We start from the raw sequence: 20108 nt of genomic DNA, 5'->3' as shown, positions 1-20108 counted from the left end.
TAATGCTAACACAGCATAGCGAAGCAGCATTTTACTCTCTAATGGTGAATTCACAGACGTGCAATCTTCAGTCAATAACAGCCAACAGTGGTCAAAGCCACAGTGTCACAGGTTTGCAATCACCCCAAACACACAAAACTTTTCAATGGAAGCAGTTCAAACGCTTAGCTCAACGCCACTGAGTCTGTGCATGTCTGAACTTATTCCATCTTAGTCAACTGAATTCCTGTGAAGTGCAGGGACAAAATCCAGCCTTAGGTGGGGATGCAGAGAACAGACATTGAGAAATGGACCTTCACCTTGGGAGGCTTGATGGTGCTCCGGGCAGGAGGCAGCTTCCAAGCAGAGGGGATCCTCCAGAGAGGCTTCACTTTGATGTCTTCATACAGGTTCTCCTTAGCAGGATCTAGGAAAAGGGAGTATCGTGAAGGAGAGAGGCAGAATACCAACATGCTTGCAACAACAAAAGTCACAAACTGAGACCATGTCTATAGCAGAGGAGCAGAACCTCTGGCCCAAAAGCCAATCCTGGCCCACCAGGGGTTCCAATTCAGCCCACAAGGGCCATTTCCCAAAACCACAGCCACCTGTCAATCAGCTGATGGGCAGGGGGTGAATTCTACCTTGTTCTGCGACGCAAGCAAGTAGCAAGGAACTCATGCACAGCGCCAGTGGCTGCAGATAGCAGGTTTCAGCTCACCACCTACTGGTTGATGGGGGGCGGGTTCAGTCCTGCTGTGGAGCTGAAGCCCAACCACACAGGCAAAACTTGGCAGGTGGGAGGGACAACCCACCTGTCATTAAGATGTCAAAGGTCATGCACAGGATTTTCTTGGTACAACAGACCAATACAGCTACTGTTTTGAAAATGATTACTCTCTGGCTTTGGTATGCTATAGACACACACACACACACACACACACACACACACACACACACACAACATCAGAAATCTATCAATTTGTTCTCAGAGAGCTGAGATGAAAACATTCTTTTCTCAAAGCTTGTACAACCAGGAAAAGGCTCCTGAGAATACATCAATTATTTCTATCAGATAAAATGTGGCCCTTCAAATTGTTCTGAAACTACACAGAAATGGGGTGGAGGATAAGAGACACTTAAAAAGAAAACAGGAAAAATAAGGAGGAAATGAACAGGACTGAAGGAACTCTGATACGATGGAAGAATGGGGCAGCTTGAGCAGGTTTGGGGGCTGCATAAAATGGCATTAGGGCCCATAGAGTGCCTACTTGTGAACTAACAGAAAGGAAATGGGGAGGAACAAAGCACAAAGCAGCAGCATGCTCTGCAAATCCCCACACCCGCTTCTCTTCAATTTGCTGTTTTGCAGCAGAGAAGTGGTGTTTGATATTATTCTACAAACAGGCATCTATAAACATGTTCAACAGGTCGGCTCCAAACTAGTACAATTCATTTCCTCCAAGTGAACTTTGCAACATACCAATAATGTCCTCATAGAGGTTGTCCTCCGATTGCGTGCAATAGAGGCGGACACTTGTGGTGCCATTCAATTCTTCATGGAGCTTTTGGTACTCAATGGCTGCTAGCCGGTTTCGGTAACCTTGGATGTCCTCAAATTCAAAGGACTTTCTGCAAACAAAGCATATGGTTGCCTTATCATCACACAAGCCTCACAAGCAATAACATGCCCATCTCCTATGTTTTGTTAAAGGGCTGCTGCCCCTGTCTAGAGCTGACTGAAATGTTTGTTTTCCTTTTGGAGAATTTTCAGCATAAAACTGCTCTTTTAGAAAAAGTAATATTATGCAGCTCTGTCTTCAGTTTTTCTCCGTTCAGAACGTATAAAGACAATAGAAAGGGGTGAGATCATTTTTAACATAATTTCTCTCAGAAATTGTTTTTCATGCCTTAAGGCAATGATGGGGAAACCTGTTCCTGCCCCAGGAGTTGCTGGACTCCCATCAGCCCCAACCAGCATAGCCAGTGGGCAGGCATGATGGGAGTTGTAGTGCAATATACATCTACATTTGAACATATGGGTTGTAATAGTCAATTTCATTTGGACAACTATTTAGACTGATTATATTAATGTATACTAAAACAGGAATGATGAAATACTCTTACTGTGAAAAGTCAGCTGGAAATTTATTTTTGTTTTTTTAATCTATTCCCCCCCCCCCATTTTTTCTGTTACAATTGCGAATAGAAATATTAAAAGATGGGAGAACCTTTCCAATTTCCTGATGATGGAAGAATGAATGGGGGGAACTGAGAGAAGAGTATGCTTAGACTGGGCTTCAAGGGCTTGCTAATTGGAAGGTTGACGGTTTGAATCCGCGCAACAGGGTGAGCTCTGTCCCAGCTTCCAGCAACCTATCAGTTCAAAAGCACACCAGTGCAAGTAGATAAATAGGTACCACTCTGGCGGGAAGGTAAACTGCATTTCCGTGTGCTCTGGCTTGCGTCACGGTGTTACGTTGCACCAGAAGCGGTTTAGTCATGCTGGCCACATGACCCAGAAGGCTGTCTGTGGACAAAAGCCAGCTCCCTAAGCCTGAAAGTGAGATGAGCACTGCAACCCCATAGTCGCCTTTGACTGGACTTAACCATCCAGGGGTCCTTTACTTTTACCTACTTGCATAAGAGGACCAGAGAAATCAACCTGGCACCCACCTCTTGGATCTGCTTCGGATTCCTCTGCTGACCACTTTCTGCCCAGTGTCATGGGATGTTGAGGCAGGACAGCCACCATTAGACTGACGTTCTGGTACCTTCCTCTCGGCATAGCCTCCATTAGGGCAATCTGTGTGGTCCTTCTCAGACAGGTATCGGAAAGTCCTTCGTGGTTTGGGTACCGGATTGATGGCTGGTCGCCCCTCCTGACCTTCAACGTCACAGTAGATGTTCTCCAAGCTCTTTGTTGGAGCCAGGTTCAGCTCCTTCTCTGTTGAGCCACAGCTTTCCCGCTTTCTTTTCAGGTCCAAAGCCATAGCGAGGACTTGGTCGGGAGGAAGGGCTTCTATCTGTTTCCACAACTCCCGTGAGGTGTAGAAGTTCCCTGGAGGGAGCCTCTCCCCCTGCCAGTCCGCCTCATCCTCTCCTTCAGATATAACACCATTGGGGAGCTGCTCAACCAAGGGGCTCTCTGGAGCCTCTTGGAGCCTCTCCTCTTCCTCCTCAGTCACACAGCAGAGGCGAGAGTTTTCCCGGAAATCTAAGCCAAGGCTCTGAATGTTTGCTAGTCCTTCTGAATGCCTGCTGTGCCCAAGTCCCACCGTCTGTCTCCTGCTCTCTTGACCATACTTGACCCCAAAGTCCTGGGGCTTCTGTCTTTCCTCCTGGCAACCCCCTTGAGTCCGACCCTCCCACTGAGAAATCTTTTGTTTTATGTTCCGGCAGTGGCTACGAGACAGGGTTTGCACAGCAGTGCGGGAAAAGCCAGGATCTGTGCTGCCCGTGGGGTGCATGGCAGGCAACGTAAGTTCACATCACAGCACGTTGCCTCCCAGTTGCAGTAAGTGAGATTTGTAATTCCAGAGTCAAGGTGCTGAGGGTTTCCAGTCAAATCCAGTTCGGAAAGTAATCCAACAACTGTGCTGAAAGGGGAAACATATTCTGACGGCTCCCTGAAGAAAAAGAGAGAAACGGGACATCCATCAGAAGGGGTGCAAAACGTATGCTTTGGACACAATCAACCAGTCCATCCATCAGGTGTCACAAGACACTCTTGGTTTGTTTAAATTACTCCAAGGGTCTTTCTGTACATTGCAGGAAACCCAGATTTCCAACTGAATGTACACCTGACCTGGAATTCCAGCCTGTCCCAGCTCTCTGACAAGTGTACAATCCACATGTTTGCCTTGTTCACACATTTTATATTTTTAGGTATACCTTAAAAGCTTAAGCATATACCTAAATAACCAAAGCAAATGTGCGCCTCTGCACATAAGGTGATAACTTCCTGAGCGTGAGCAATAAACGGAAGTCTAACATTCCCAAGCTGTGTCAGGGATTGGCTTTGAATACCTCACCCATTTCAGCTTCCCTCAGATCTAGAAATTAAGCAGCCAGGTGAAACTCTGCACCCAGCCACCTTTCGTAACTACTAACTACATATTCAACCCTTTTAATGAATACAACACTTGGCATTTTGAAACGTCATTATTATTCTCATTTTACAGAACGCTTCTATGTTCCTTTTGCTGTTACAACCTATCGGGTGCTCTTACTGTGAAGGTATTTATGCAAAAGCCTTTCTTCTTTCAATCCAGGAAGTAAAGAGAATAGAATGTGAAAAGGGAGAGGGCAAAGAAAAAAAAATGAAACTTCTGGCTAGTTCACTGCATATTATTGGGTGGCTGCACAACTGAGGGCAACATAAAGAGAGCCTGCTGGAAAAGACCAGTGGCCTGTCTAGTCCAGTATCCTGTTCTCACATTGGCTGAGCAGATGCCTATGGGAAGTCTGTAAGCAGCACCTGAGTGCAACACCACTTTCCCACTTGTAATTCTCAGCAACTAGCATTCAAGGGCACACAGCCTCCAACAATGGAGGCAGAATATAGCCAGGGAATTGCATGGGGGGGACAGGACTGCAGCCCATAGTCTAATTGGGGGGGCAATAGGGGGGAGCCCAGAGGGAGGGTAGTCAAGAAGTGGGATATGGAAGGGAGAAGCTGAAAGGAGATGGGGGGGGCGGAATTCTCTGCAAGGAATCAATTCATACCACTGGCAAGAGTGATCTGTTCCTCTCTTGGCAGCCTGCGGGGAAGGCAGGAGATAGAAGGAAAGAGACACACAGAGAGAAGGGGGTGTCAGAAAGAGAGAGAAGGGGTGGCCCCACTCATTCCTTTTTGGCTCTGCCCCACCCATGCTCACTCCAGCTCTGTCTACCACTGATCCTCAACAGGAGGGGGGGGGGAGGAAAGCAGTGGGAAAGCAGCACCTCTGCCACCATCAGATTTTGGGGATCTGAACTACCATGGTTGAAAGGCGACTAAGTTACAACAGAACGAGCTGCAGCCCTAGAGTTTGTGCAAGTACTTGCTTGGACTGGAGGCCAAGCGGAGACCAGGGTTTTCCTCAGTGTGAAATCCCACCACAACCACAGTCTTCTTTTGCTCAGCAACACTCGGCACACTTACTGAAAAGATTAACAAGGCCTCCTGAGTCCCAAGGCACAGCTGGAGGCTGATGCTGTCTGCATTTCACAAACAGGAAAACAGGGCGAGACAGTGATGGAAACCACCCACCGCCACTGCAGGCGGAGGTGGCAGAGGCGAGTCTTGGACCCAACAGAGCTGGTTCACAGGCTTCTGTCTGCCCCACACCCTGCATAGTGATGACAGGACGATTGCTGTGTTTTCCCATCATTTGCACAGGTGGGTGAAAGAATCCTCCCAGGCCCAGTATTGCTTCAGATCCCAGTAAAGATCCTCTGAAGGCTGCCCAAGATGCTCTTGTAAGCCCTTAAGGTAAAGAAACTGAAGAAAGAGCACCAGGTGTTCTGGGGTTTGCTACAGCGTACTTACCGGTACTAATATATATCTTTGTGGTTGCACTCTCCAGGGCAGTTGCACAACACTGCAGGAACAAAACACCCATAATATTTTCCCATCTCCATAGGACAAGACCAGTGCAAGTGTTCTCTGACACCAGCAAATAAACAACCAACAACAACTGCACCACCCACCAGAAGTGGCATAAACCAGCAGCAGAGGTCTTCAAGCCAGCAGCCCTTTCTCTGCTCACAGAGCTACCAGGTTGTTACCAACACTCAAGAGAGACCTGGAGGGGGAACTGAGCAAAGCCTCAGGTGCAGAAAGGTTCCTACTTTCAGAGACTTCAGGAGTCACAGATCACGTTTCCAAGCTTCCCTCTTTAACTGGGAGCTCTAGAAACTTGTATAGATGAGTGCTGGTGATGGGGGTTCTAAAATGACAAAGACCCTCAGCATTTTCCTTAGGATGAGCCATGGCTAATTTAGTCCTGATTAGGACAAGGGCATTAGAGACAGTGGGAGCTATCCAGTCTGTGGAGAACTCCTTGCATTGAATTTTAGCTTTACTTTTTGACAGGCACCCCACACCTACCCATATGGCTGCCCACATTGCTGCCCGGTGCTTTGACCCAGATGGAAATGCCCACCATTTTGCAAGACCCACCCTGACAGGCAAAGAAAGCCCTTCCCCTCCTCCATCAGGCTGTGCTGTTTTGCAAAGCAGCTGGGGCTCCCTTCCTTCCAGGGTTTCAGGAGGTTCCTTTCCAGTCCTACACAGAAAATTACTATAAATAGGCCTGCCTCAAAGCATCCTGAGCATCTGGGAGTCGGCCTCTTCCACACACCCTCGTGTGGCCTTGATTAGCAGCAGCAGCAATGTGGCCACTCCCCAAAGTAACAGGCTGGCACTGAGTGATAATTCCCTCTCCCCCCTCCCCAAGGAACAGCTGCTGACATCTCTAGAGATCACGGAGCCCAAGAGAAGCAAAGGGGTCTGGCTAGCTGGGGTGGCGGTGGGGGAGAGACTACAAATAAAGGAACCCAAATAGTGAGAACAGCCTCCAACTTCTTGCAAAATACCCCAAAATGTTCATCATGTTGCCTGTCTGCCTGAAGACATTGCCCAGCCATTTCCTTCCCCGGTAATATGGCACAAATCCTCTCCATCCTGTTCTTTCCATTCAGAGCCAGACATAGGGCTCATCCAGACTTCATTTTGTGCCACACTTTCCAAACACACACCTGCACTTTAAAGCTGCGTGTCCAAGTGGCTTTTTCTACCCGTCCTGGTGCTTTCCCTGGGAAAACCCTCAGTTTACTGCTGAATCATAGCAAAAGACAATCTGCAGAAAACAAGATTGCCATTTGTTCTGATTCAGCGGTAAGACATGGGTTCCCTAGGGAAAGCGCCTGCAAACAAAAAACCACCAAACACTCAGACACAAAGCTTAAAAAAGCCCATACCTGTGCCTAGAAAAGTGGCACAAAATGAAGACTGGCTAATCTATACACTCAGCAAAACCAGGTAACCTTCAGAGACTGTACCATTTCATATTGTGGGAAGGGATGTCCTATCAATATGTGTTATTGATGTAAAAAATACTCCTCCACTTTTAAAAAGAGGGGTGCTGCATGCAGTTTGGCATCAGGAAATGTGATGATATATCTTTCTGTGTAGAAGAGGTTTTTGTTTTTATATGTGGGAGCATTCAGGCATGCTGCTTGAGCTTGAAGTGCTTACAGTAGAGAAAGAATTTTATGATATGTTGCTGTTGTTTTGCTGAACATGTAAGTTCTGCTCTCTCACCCCATCCCATTCTGTTGCCTCCCCTCCCAACTGTCCTCCTCTGAAGGGAAGCAGCCTCATCTAAAAGACGGAAGCAAGCACACCTTATTCAGCAAAGGCATCCTACAGCAATTTCCAACTATTACTATCATGGAGGTGATTCTGCCATGCTGACATCTTCAGCAGAGTCAAAGAAGGTTCTGTAAACATTTGAACCTGCTGTTAGTCAGACCTCCCACTATAGATACTCCCTGATAATAATTCATCAGTCCCTATTAGGCAGTTGCCCAGGGTCCAAAACCAGAAACAAGCCTGATTGAGGGGGCGGGGAATCCTGTAAGACTTAATCAGGGAAGCAGCACTCTCTCCTACCGAAACACCCCATGCAAATGCTATCTCTACCCCCACATTACCTCAGCAAACATGACCTTGGAAATATGTATTTGTCAAGATAATATGTAGTCCGAGTCTCAGCTCCATCCACCCACATCTGCAAAATGGGAATAATTACACTGGCCTACTTTACAATGCTCTGGTAAGGATTACTAAGCTAATGTACATGAAACAGCTCAAGCACTTGAAAGCAGGGGAGGCTGGGGGGGGCTGTGCTCTTCCAGGTGTTGTTGGACTACCGCTCACATCATCCTTGACCATCAGCCATGCTGGCTAAAGCAGTTGGGAGTCCAACAATATCTGGAGAGCCACACGTTCCCCACCCTTGTCCTAAAGTAAATATTAAGTATTTTTATCAGTATCATCATCAAAGGTTGAAAAGCCATGTGAAACAAAGGAAAACATATGCTACATTACAGGGACAGTGCTCTTAATATGCAATAATTAGCTCTCCCTGCGTACCTACAGTGATATAAATGCAGTAGAGTGGTGGTAATTACTATGGCTTAAACACCAACGTGGATCTTTGTTAACTTATCTTCTGATTGGAGCTGAGCGTGAGAAGCTGAGTCAAGTAGTAATACCATGTAAAGCAGGTTCAGCTCCTACAGGTTGCAGCACATCACACAGGTAACAACACAGGACACCATTTTTTTAAAAAATAACATGATATAGCCTCATAGATCTTGTGCAAAAACAAGAGCTGCCACATCTGTGTCTCATATGAGCCTTACAGTTTCAAAGCTTAGCTTTGCATGGGGCTTGATCCAGTGCAAGTGGCCTGCACCACACTCTCAAAGAACTCTGCAAGAAAGGGGAGCCTTTCTTCTCACCGAAATATATTTAGACCTTGATCCTCTTCTACTTGCCACCAAAATATGTTACTTCAGTTTCACCGAGAAAACTGAGGGTCTTCCTTGTTCAATAATGTTGTCAAAGGCAAAGCAGCAGCAACATTTATACACATACAGTAATTCCACTGAGAATACACACAAGCCAGCTACGATTGTTTTTCCCCATCCCAATTAACTATATCGGTTTAACGACACTATAATTTCTTAATACATCCTGGGATCTGTTGTTTTTATGAGAGTCCTCAAAGAGTTCTCCAATATGACAAAAGAAGATGCTAATTCAAAAAGAAGATGCACAGCACAGCAAGCCCATCATCACAGCTGAACTGTCAGATCAGCACACCAGCAAATCAAATGCTAGTTCTCCATCTTGTCTCTCGCCTCCCTCTATCATTTACTCACCCAGTACTCCCTCTTCCTCCTCTTGCATAGCTGCCTAGAGAATACCAGCAAGGAATCAATTCAGTAAGGAATCAGTGCAGTGGGGATGAGTAACCTGTTGCTCATCATCCCTGACCACTGACCATGCTTGCTGGGGCTGCTGGGTGTTGTAATCCAATAGTATCTGGAAGGTACTAGATTGTTGAAGGCTGCTCTACCAAGATGCTCACGGTTTATGTTGACAGTGTGCCCAACTTCTAAAAAGAGAGCTGCCAGAGCTTTGTACTGGCTGAAGACCCAACCATCTGTGGTGGAAGCCCAGCTCCTTGGCAGCAAATGTGCAGAATGAGGGGGAGTTTAGGTTTAATAAGCAAGTTCTTCCCATTCCTCCAACTGCAGGCAGCCAGCGTCCTTGAATCGTCTTTTGAAAGGAAAGATACATGAAGATTGGTGCACATGTAGGTGGGTGGAGAGTGGGGTGGGTGGGCTGTGCTTACTCACTAGTGAAGGGAAACTGCTCACAGCCACTACTTAGCATTACTTCACACTCTTTCCAAAACCCAGCTCTGGCACTGGGCTAAACCCTGGCACAAATGAAGCCCTAGATATAGAGCCAGTCTCAGCTACTCAAGGCAAAAGCCACCACTGGCCCCCAACTGGTGCTCCCCTTCTCTACCCAACTCCTTCTTGCACATAAGTCTTCCACCCTTTTTCTCTGGCAGTGGTGGGGGAGAACTTCCAGGATTCCTCCTGGCATATGCATTCCCAAAGCAGCTCACTTAAAACAGCAGGCACCAATCATTTCCAAGATGGAACTAGCCTACAGGAATTGCTGTTGGAAACCTGGGCACACGGTACATGTTCAACCCCATCGCCCCGACTCTAACAGCTTAAAAAAAGAAAAAAGAACAGGCTTTTTGTTGCACCCAAAATCTACAGGAGGCATGAGGAACCCCTGGCACCTCCTTGCCTCTATTCTTCAGCTGTCCTCTGTTCAAGGACATTTTCCAGACTATGACATGTCCTTGACTGCCTGGCTGTTCACAACTTTAGGAAAAACTTCTTTCTCAAAGCAGGCTTCTCAACTCGTATTTAGTGATTTACTCTTGGAAACCTATAAGGTTCCCAAATACTTCACATTCCCCTCACATTCCCATCTATCTCTGAGAATTAACTAACTAAAATAGCTGGCTATTCTTCTTGCTTGAGGCACAGCCCTGCATGGGCGTCTATTAAACCACACCCAATGCGAAGAATAGAACTCTAATATCTGGACTTGCACAGGCTTGCAGACTAAGTAGTTGTGGTTGCCATCAAGGCAAGTGACTTTTGTCTACTTTTCTTTTCTGGTAATGTGCCTAGCAGAGAGCAGCTGACCCAGTCTTTGATTTTAAAGGAGCGTTGCTGTTATAACATGCAGTCAGACAAACTGGCAGACAACCGCTCCAAAAGAATTCAATGCAGTCTCTCCCAAATGTTTTCTGAGCGATGCAGCTCAGATATTTCCTTCAATAGGACACCCTAAGCAGCAGCAACCTTACAAATGTTTTTATAAACTTTGCAACCTTCCGAGTCTGAAGGCTGGACTACAGATATTGCTGGCCTACAGCTCCCCTCATTCCTGACCATTCACCATGCAGGCTGGGGCTGATAGATGCTGGAGTCCAGCAACATATGGAAGGTCACAGGTTCCCCACCCCATATATTTGACCCACAACTTTTTATTCTAACAACTGGCAAGACCCTCCCAGATTGAGGTGAGGCTGAACCAGATATATAACAGATACATCAGAATCCAAGAACAAGAGCTGATACAGCTATATCAGTGTTCTGTCTCTTTACTAAATAATGCGGGGATTCCCCCCACCCCGTCATATATTTCCTATGTTAGTTTCCATGTGGGGAAACCCCAGCTGTAATAATAAAGTTCCTTCTATTATAATGGCGTTGCAATTTTAAAAGGGGTGTAGCACAGAGGTAGGGCACAATCTTAGCACGCAAAAGTTTACGGGGCCAGGTTCAATCCCAGACACATCCAGATAGGGTTGTGAAAGATTCCTTTCTGAAGCACCATTGCCAGACAGACTATATGACCAACTGACTGATTGGCTGCTTATGTTTCTCAATGGCTCATCCAGCTTGAAGACCAGTGTAAGTGCACCAAGGAGAGCATCAGATTCAGACCTTCTCACTGAAGGCTGCAGATGAGAAACTTGTGGCAAGTTTTGCTGGTTCAGAACAGGTTTCTTCCTGGAGACAAACTAATCCAGATTAATCTGATACATACCAAGAAATGCTGTTGCCCGAGAAGGGGGGGGGGGGGAGAGAGAGAGAGAGAGAGAGAGAGAGAGAGAGAGAGGACTACAATGTTCAGGTTCTGTTCAGACAGACAGAACCTAGTGCTTCCTGTTCAGCTTTGATTCCACAATATTGAGCTTTTTGATTTACAATGTTTTGTGGCATAGATAGGTTTTTCTGAAGTTGTGCTCTTAAATACTTAGGCTTCCTGAAATACCATGGAGAAGTTACAACAGCCAGTCATCTAGGTTATGACTGTATTTTCCCTTAATTAAGAAAATTACAGCCCTATCTGGCATGATTCTATGTCTTTTATTTCATAACGCAGCACCTGCAGGGAACATCACTGCTTTGGATATAGGTGTTCTGGTGGGGACTTTGCTTTCTGATCTATCTATCTATCTACATATATACAGTGGACGCTCGAGTTGCAAATGTGATCCATAAGGGAGGCATGTTTGCAACCCGCAGCACTGTGTCTGTCCATGCACGGGTCACGATTCAGCACTTCTGCGCATGCGCAAAGCGTGATTTAGCGCTTCTGTGCATGAGCGAGCACCGAAACCCGGAAGTAACCCGTTCCAGTACTTCCAGGTTTGGCGCGATATGCAACCCGAAAATGCGCAACCTGAAGCGTCTGTAACCCAAGGTATGACTGTGTGTGTGTGTGTGTGTGTGTGTGTGTGTGTGTGTGTATTGTTTTAGCTATTTCTGTATATGCAGTTGTTCTGTTAATGTTTTTATTGAAGTGTAAATTGCTTCAGAATGCCTCATTGGAAGCAATTCATAAATGAAGTAAATAAAATAATAACAAAAAATAACAAACATTTAAAATCAACATATGGGAAATTATTGATGTTGGAAAACTGGACAGCTGGTTTTGTCCCTGTCCCCCATGGCTGGCAACTGATGTTCTCCTAAAGCAGGGTGGTCCAACACATGGCCCAAGAGCCACATGCGGCCCTTGAGGCCTTTTTGGGTGGCCCTCAGCAACACTTGATGCCTCCTCCAAACCTTCACACTTCCTTCCGATAGCCAGGTAAGTGAGGTGCTGGCTTTGGGGGAGGAGCTGTGAGGGCTCTGACAGGGTCAGAGTCCTCCCTTCTCCTTCCCAAAGCCTCCTCAGTGCTTTCTCAGCTTTGGGAAGGAGGTGAGAAGGCTCTAGGACACTGCCAGAGCATCCTTCCCAAAGTCCAGGGCCTCACTTACCTAGCATGGCAGTGTGAGGGTAGGGGGAGGCGTGAATGTTTGGCCTCAACCCCCTGCCCCATGTGGCAAGGCAGTGTGTGGCCTGTGGGTTCAATGTCCAAACACTTTTGCAGCTCACTTGGTATGAAAAGTTAGGCCTTCCTGTCCTAAAGGCAGGAAAAAAATGATGCCAAATGAGGGCTGGTTTTGTCACCTTCCTTTGCTGCAGTAGTTGGGTGTTCCTTGCAGCAGCAGTAGAGCCAATCAGTTCATCTAATTAATCACTTATGAAGCATTTATTTGGCTAAAAAGGGACCCCCCCAGCTTAAACCATCTACAGATGTTTAAATACTAATATATCCATCACAAATGTTACACCTTAAATGAGGCACCCCCCTTATCCCTCACATGAGAGAGAATGCCTCTCCAAGTCACATCTATGCACTACTTTAAAAGGGGGGATATAGCCAACAAAGTTATTCCATTAGCATAATGACTTCTCCTTTGTGCAGGCAAATCTCCTCTCCTCACCTCCCCGCCTCTAGAACAGATACCTCACCCTTTGGAGCAAACTGGGGTGGGGATACAAAATACCATTGAACAGGTGGAAATTCTTAAGCTAATGGTACAACTTCATTGGATATAGCCCAATGGAAGTTATGCTTCTAATTTCAAACATACTATTTTTAACCATATCCAAATTTAATCTATAAATGGGGATGGGGAATGGGGAACCAGTGGCCCTTCAACTCCAAGGCCCATCAATCCGATTCAGCATGGCCAATAGTGACAGATGAAAGGAGCTGTAACCCAACACTATCTGGTTCTCCATCCTTGGTCTATAGATCAATCAACGAATTAACTCATATAATTAAATCAACTGAAATTTCTTTAATTGGAATGCAGTCCTGCGGAGTCTTCATGAGGAAGGGAAGACAAGTCTCTCTCAAATTAATGACATATCACGTGCAGGAGAGTTTAAATGTCCATAGTCTTCAATTCTGAGTTATATCATACTCAAAATGTATCAGGTTCAGCACAACAAATTCATTCTCAAATGCTTCAACAAACAAGCTTCCCAACACTTTTTGAGGTTCGCCTCACATTGCTGGTTTTTGAGCAGCAGTAATGAGTAATGGGTGATGCCTTCCATCAACAATGATGACACAAATCTGGAGATGAATCAGCAATGCATTAAAACAACAACAACCAACCCACCTGCAGCTGTGCGGGGTCTCAAAAACAGAGTGCCCTTCCTGACATCTTTGCCCGAAAGAAGGCAGCTGAGAAGTGGTCTTGCCACATGACAGGCAGTTCTAATATCTTTCCAGCGCTGAAAGCCAGAACACACTTCAAATGTTTTCCATGAGAAAATTCCCAAAAGGATTCAATTTCCTGAAGCCATGAGTTCCAAAATGAGACTGCTGCCAGCATCATTGGCTATCGCTGCTTTCCTCATTGTTGAGGTCAAGCCCACCCAATGAAGGCACTTCTGCGTCTGCATGACCCTCCCTTGCAGCAATCCTGCTATCACAGCAGAATGACAGAACAAAGCATTAACACACGTACACACCGTCTCATATTACCAGGCTGCAATTGCAAAAGCCAGCAGAATGTGCACAAATTGATTCCTTGTGACCACGTTAGCTTTCCAAGTCACTTTTTGAGATTCCCTTTTCAGATTTGGTTGTGGTGCTTAACTGTTTGAGAGAAGGAAAGATTGCCTGCCTCTGAGAAATGTGTCTAACTGTAGAAGAACGAACAAAAGCAGCTAAATGTTCCCAAATTCCTCCACCCTACCCTGCTGTGCAGTGACTAAAGCCTATCCAACACAACCTGTTCTCATCCACTGTGCTTCCCACCATCACTAATATGGCATCCAAAGCTCCACTTTGAGGAATCCTATTCCAGGGGACTAATCATATCAATTGGAATAGGCTTGCAGCAAAACCTTGTATTTTTTTCCTGAGCACAGGTAGGCCATGTACTGAAAGCGAAACATTTATACATAAAACAAATCAGATTGAGTAAACATGAACCCCTTCTCAGACATGCTGCTCTCTGCCATTTTTGCCTCCAGCTGAACACATGACACTATACTATGGGTAGGGGATTTGTGGCCTGCCAGATGTTGCTGGACTCATCAGCCCCAGCCAGCATCGCCAATGCTCAGGGATGATGGGAGCTGTAATCCAGCAGCACAGGTTCCCTACCTCTGCAGTGAACTATTTCGACTTGTGAACTGCCCTGAGATCTACAGGTACAGGGCAGTATACAAATGTAATTAACAACAACAACATATTTAGCAGTCTTCTAATTCCCAACACTTGCACTAAGATGACAGAACAGAAAGGGGAAGAGGGGAAGGAGGAGAGGAATGGGGGTTAGAGGTAATAACACAGCTCAAATCAATTTTTCTTTAGTTGTGCTTAGTTATATCCACAAAGGAGCTGGATTGCCACTCCTCCAACATGGAAGTTCAGAGGCAAGGTGTGAAACACAACCAACCCATCCTTCAAAGCCAGGCCATTAGCCCCAGGGGATGCTGTCTGCAGGATCACTCAGCAAAGTGGCAGAGGAAAGAGAAGCATTAAGATCAAAGCTCAGCTTCATTTGAGACCAGTGGTCAGGAAACGCATATTCACAAGAGACTTATCCCAGCAGAGAAACAATTGTCCTGTTACTCCCTTTATCTCCCTGCTTGCAGGATGTTGCTCCTACATGTGAACAATCCGCAGCTGTCATTAAGCAGGAATGGATAGGGACAACTGGCGATAATTTGTACAATAGTGGTAGGCCCTATTCAACCACAGCAACTAAGAAAACGGCTGGAGATGCTTATTTATATACTGCTCAGTTTATGTTGAGGTTAATCTATACAACCATGCATGTAGATTGCTTAGGATTGGCACACACAAAATCCCACCAAATGAGTATGATCCCAGGGACAAAAGAGTTTGCTTGTGTGCAGGAGAAAAGTATCATGTGAGTTGAACCCGTGATTCCATTTATTTGAGGGCAACCAGAGTGGAAACTGAACTTTTAATCTTCCCCTTTCATTTCTTATCACCACCAACCTCAAGCTAGTCTCTTTGTGTTTCATCACTGCTCAGAGAAGACCACAGGACGAAAGGGAGAAACGTGGTAAGAGGAAGGAACATTTGGCAAACCCTCACCATAATCAACTCCCGCCTGGAAACCTATGTCCCCACTGTGGAAGGACGTGGGGATCCAGAACTGGCCTCCACAATCACTTACGGACTCACTGTTAAAACCGTGTTTATGGAAGACTATCTTACTCGGCTATGAGTGATCGTCAAAGAAGAAGGTTTTTTCTAGCTGAGGAGAAACGAACATGTGATCTTCCAGACAGTGCTGGACTACAGTTCCCATCACTCCTTGACTATGTTTGCAGCAACTGATGGAAGCTGGGGTCCAGCAAAATCCAGAGGGCCACAGATTCCCCACACATTCTCTAGCTAATGAGGCATTTACCAGCAATTCTCTCAGTGCCAGAGTACTTACCTCCATATTATGAGAGATCAACAGAATTCCGGGAATCTTCCTGCTCTGCATGCAATGAACTATTAGAATGCAAGTTCCAGAACTCCTTCCTCCTCAGGAAGCCATTGGCTCCTTCATTGCCTGGGACACAGCCAAACTCTGGCCTTGTTTGTGTTGCTCCCTAGTCTTTATCAAGGAGTTCCTTCCTTGTTTCTGCTTTCCTGCATCTTTATTCCACCAGCTCCTGGCTGGCACTATTCTTCTGGACACGCCGGTCTAGGAATCTGCCCCAGAAATCAACTGTCTCCTATCCCACCAATCCTACCAGGGCTTGTAACTTGGGCAACCTATGTGACCGGCTGCCTACAGCAGTGTTTACACCAAGGCAGGTGTTGGTGAGTGGGCTGTGTATGAGCACGATACAAATGTGGAATCTGTTTTGTGCAATACCAGAAGCAGGACTGACCCTAACATTGAGAAGAGGGAAGTTGTTGCCTCAGAAAGCAGGTGCTGGGACACAAGGAATGGTGAAGATGATAGGCAGCACTGGGTGTGCCACTTAGCCCACTCTGTGCCCCCTAAGGTAAAGAGCGCTGTTCTCAGACACAGTGGATGATGCTATCCAATTTACACTGCTGAAGTAAAATTCAACTGCAAGTCCAGTTAGATTCTGTATGTATCCTGTCCTATACTTGAGGTGGCAAAATATCTTGGGCTGGCCCTGACCATAAATCCACATTTAGATAACTGTGTCCGGTTGGGTGCACCCACACCATCTCTGCGCTAAGCTACTTGTATTGCCATGAGAGGCTGGGGAAGCTTAAAGCAGCAGCTGCTGCTTCGTATCCTGGGATACCTGCACACTGGTCCATAGCCTGATATAAGAGATTCTGTCTCAGTGAGAATAAAACAAATGAAATCAGCCTGCCAGCTGCAAGGCCAATGTTCTCTGGCCAAACCACAGGCATGCTGAGCAGCCTACACAAGCCCCACAGGCGCAGTTGTGCACAGTGGCCTTCTGTGAAGACATTGTCTCCCATGGGAGTAAGAGGTCAGCTAAGCTTTTATCTGACTGCACAACACTCATCCTAACCAGCAGTTTAAGATCCTGGTGCTTTCTTCCTGGCTGCAAACACTGCCCTTGCCCACTGCAAAATGCAACAGAGTATTTCATATACGCAAGGATTGGTCAGGTTCTTTCGCTAATCAAAGATCTCTCAACCCTGCTTGAGTGAAATACAGTGAGAAAAATTGCTGAGTCACCATTCAAAATTATAGCTCCAGGATTAGCTTTTTCATCAGAGATGGGGAACCCACAGCCTTCCAGATGTTGCTAGACTACAAGTTCCATGATCCCTGAACATTAGCAGTGCTGGAGGGGGCAATGGGAGTTAGAGTTCAACAACAGCTGGACACCTACAGATTTTTTTACCCTGCCCCTGTTCTACACAAAGCAGAATGCATTTCCTCTATTTATTATTCTTATAACCCACTCTTCCTTTAGAAAACTCTGAGCAGTTTATACAAGGCTCTCAGTGCACTCACTGATCCATACCCACTTAACTTCAACAATGAATGGTTTATGTCAGGAGTGGCGAATTCATAATTCAGGAACCTAATCTGAACCCCTCCCCACAAGCACATTTTTCTGATCCTCTCAAGACCCCACTGAGTTTGGCAGTGGCAGCAATAAGGTGGGGAAAAAATAGAGACGACACAGCACTGGGATGGGTGAAACCCAGCATCCTGACACAGATGCAAATCACTCCTCCCTCGTCATTAAGACTGATCATTTGATCAGTGGAGATGGAGTAATAATATTGCTCCTGCTCATCTGCCCCAAGCTATGTGCAAGTGAAAGTGGCCCCACCCATCATTGGCATGCGGCCCCCGGAAGGGCAGCCCTTGGTCCAAAAATGTTGGCTGCCCTTGTTTTACCTGAAGTTGTTAATGATCGCCCATCCAGGCACTGAGACGTGGTTCACAACTTTAGCAATTGTATAGCAATGAATGTGCCCACAACATTAACTAATCAGGGCATGTAGCATGGATCTTGTAATGCTTTACGTTGACCTTGCATAAGTACGGCATCAGAAGAACCCTCAGCACTTTAAAAGCCAACACTGACTTCCTACCATTGCTAATATCAGAGTCATCTCAACTTGCCTTTTCAAGGAACAAAGGTCCCAGTTTCTTTTGGTGATCATCGAATCCAACAAAAAAGAAAAAAGAAAAAGGCCTTAGCTAAGCTGGTATCAATCCAAGACACCCTCTCAGTGGAACATTTGTTGCCCCATGTGGCTACGGAAAGAGTGAAATCAAATACCAAAGATGACTGGTTATGGATGAATCAAGGAAGAGAAATGCTGGCTCTGAAGCACGTAATTCACCTCTGCCAGCCCAGGCAAGGACAAGAGCTGAACAGCACTTCCTGTGATGCGTCTTCAAGTTGCAAGTAGCAAGAATTGCTAAATACTGTAAACAAGAGGCTTGCATCACAGCCATAGTGAAATGACAGTACCGATCACTCATGCCTGATGAAAGTGCACCAACGTGGCCAGGGATGCACCAATTACTACATGAGTGCCGACTTGAGACAGCTCTTCCATCCCATCAATCAGTGGGATGTGGGCTGAGGCAGTCACAGGAACAGAGTTATCTGGGTAAAGGCCAAGTTCTTTTGCAGCAGGTTCCTCTCAGAAATGCAAGGAGGTAATGTTATAGAACTGCATGGAACTGCCGTGTCAAATTTCAACCAAGGTTCATCGTTTGGAAAATGCAGGGTGGTATTCAACTAAGATTTACTAAAATTAATGGACCTAACTTAGTCTGGTTCATTAATTTCAGTGGGTCCATGCTGAATAAAATTTAGTTGAATACCACTCCCAGACTTCAAAACCTCACAAATGTGTCAGTTCCCCACTTGAAGCCTGATTAAACAGATCCATACATAAATACACACACAATGTATCCATGTTCAAAGTGGAGAAGACTGTCCACCCAAAATAAATATTCGATAGGCTTGGGAACTAAGACCTGTGAAACAAAGACTCATATGGATTCACACTATTTATATAGGAACCTAACATTTTTCCAGAACAAGGAATTAGGTGAATTAGCCAAGATAAGAGAGAAGAGGAAGCAGTCAAACGTATTCTGCAGCACTACATACCAAAGTCCAGCCACACTACTATTGTCTTAAAACTTTCTCACACAATCCTTCTTGAAAAAAGTCCAATCTTTTGGGGAAGCAGGTTTATTGTGCAAGAGCTCCCAATCAACTATAATTGCACGACCTAAATTTGCCAGTATGCAATTCAATCCCACCCAAAACAGTAACAGTCTGGAAGCTCCTATAGATAGGTACAATACTTTCGGCCAAAAGAAACATACAGTAGGGTTAAACTAGATGAAATGTTGGAGATCTGATCACAAATCTCCTATGTCTTTACATATCTTTTAAAGATAGCCAGAGTGGGGGTGAGGATCTGGACACTGCAGGAGGAGGTTAGCCTTTTCACCCACATTACATTTTCTAAATGTAAACCAAACCCCAACCAAGGCTACCATCTGTCCTGTTATGGAGAACACACTGGCATTCATTAACTGTCACTAACAGGAAAAATGACAGCGGTGGGACAGGGGAAGTATAGAGTGTATAACAACTGCAGATTCTCAGTGAAAGAGTGCAACACTTTCTTTCTCCATCAACCATCTATTTCCAATGATCTGGGGTGGGATGCACTGCATGCAGTAACATATTGTCTTCCTCCCCTCCCAATTCTTTCAGGAATATTTCTCCTACTGGGCTATGTTGAGTTGTTTCCTCTTCTAGGACAACACAAAGGATGGTGGGCAATGCAAAACACCATTGTTAACTTATAAACATCTCTAGGAGCTGCCCTTCCTGAAGGACCCCAACCTGAATGCTCTGGGCAGTGGAATACCAGGAAACCCAGGAGTCCTAATTTTGCAAGGGCTTCCTTCCATTACTGGGGATCAGATGACCCCAGTCACCAAGACCAAAGTTAGAAGAACTTTAGAGCCAACAAAGATATTGCATGTGGATATATATTACACCCCAATATTATTTTTGATTTTTTAAAAAACAGCTTGGTGAAGAATGATCAGGAAAGGAAAACCAACTTTGGCAGGGGGCAGCAACACAAGGATGCTTAATCCTTTCCCTGCCAGCTCATTTTCCCACCACTAGCACTTTTACC

The 20108-nt window shown here is 45.7% G+C and overlaps 1 protein-coding gene across 1 annotated transcript in view; it reads right to left on the bottom strand.

The window, feature by feature from the left end:
* DENND2C (DENN domain containing 2C) overlaps nt 1-20108 on the bottom strand; it is a 57922-nt gene that overhangs the window by 24890 nt on the left and 12924 nt on the right. Inside the window, exons 2-4 of the mRNA XM_083508731.1 lie at nt 2656-3608; nt 1463-1611; nt 300-406 (exon numbers count right to left, since the gene is read on the bottom strand). Coding sequence (XP_083364857.1) covers nt 300-406; nt 1463-1611; nt 2656-3449 — 1050 coding nt within the window. The 5' untranslated portion in view covers nt 3450-3608. The remainder of the gene's footprint in view (nt 1-299; nt 407-1462; nt 1612-2655; nt 3609-20108) is intronic.

This window comes from Podarcis liolepis (genome assembly GCF_965112155.1).
Source record: "Podarcis liolepis genome assembly, chromosome: 6".
NCBI classification, from domain to species: Eukaryota; Metazoa; Chordata; class Lepidosauria; order Squamata; family Lacertidae; genus Podarcis; species Podarcis liolepis.
This window is presented reverse-complemented; position numbering and strand designations above follow the sequence as displayed.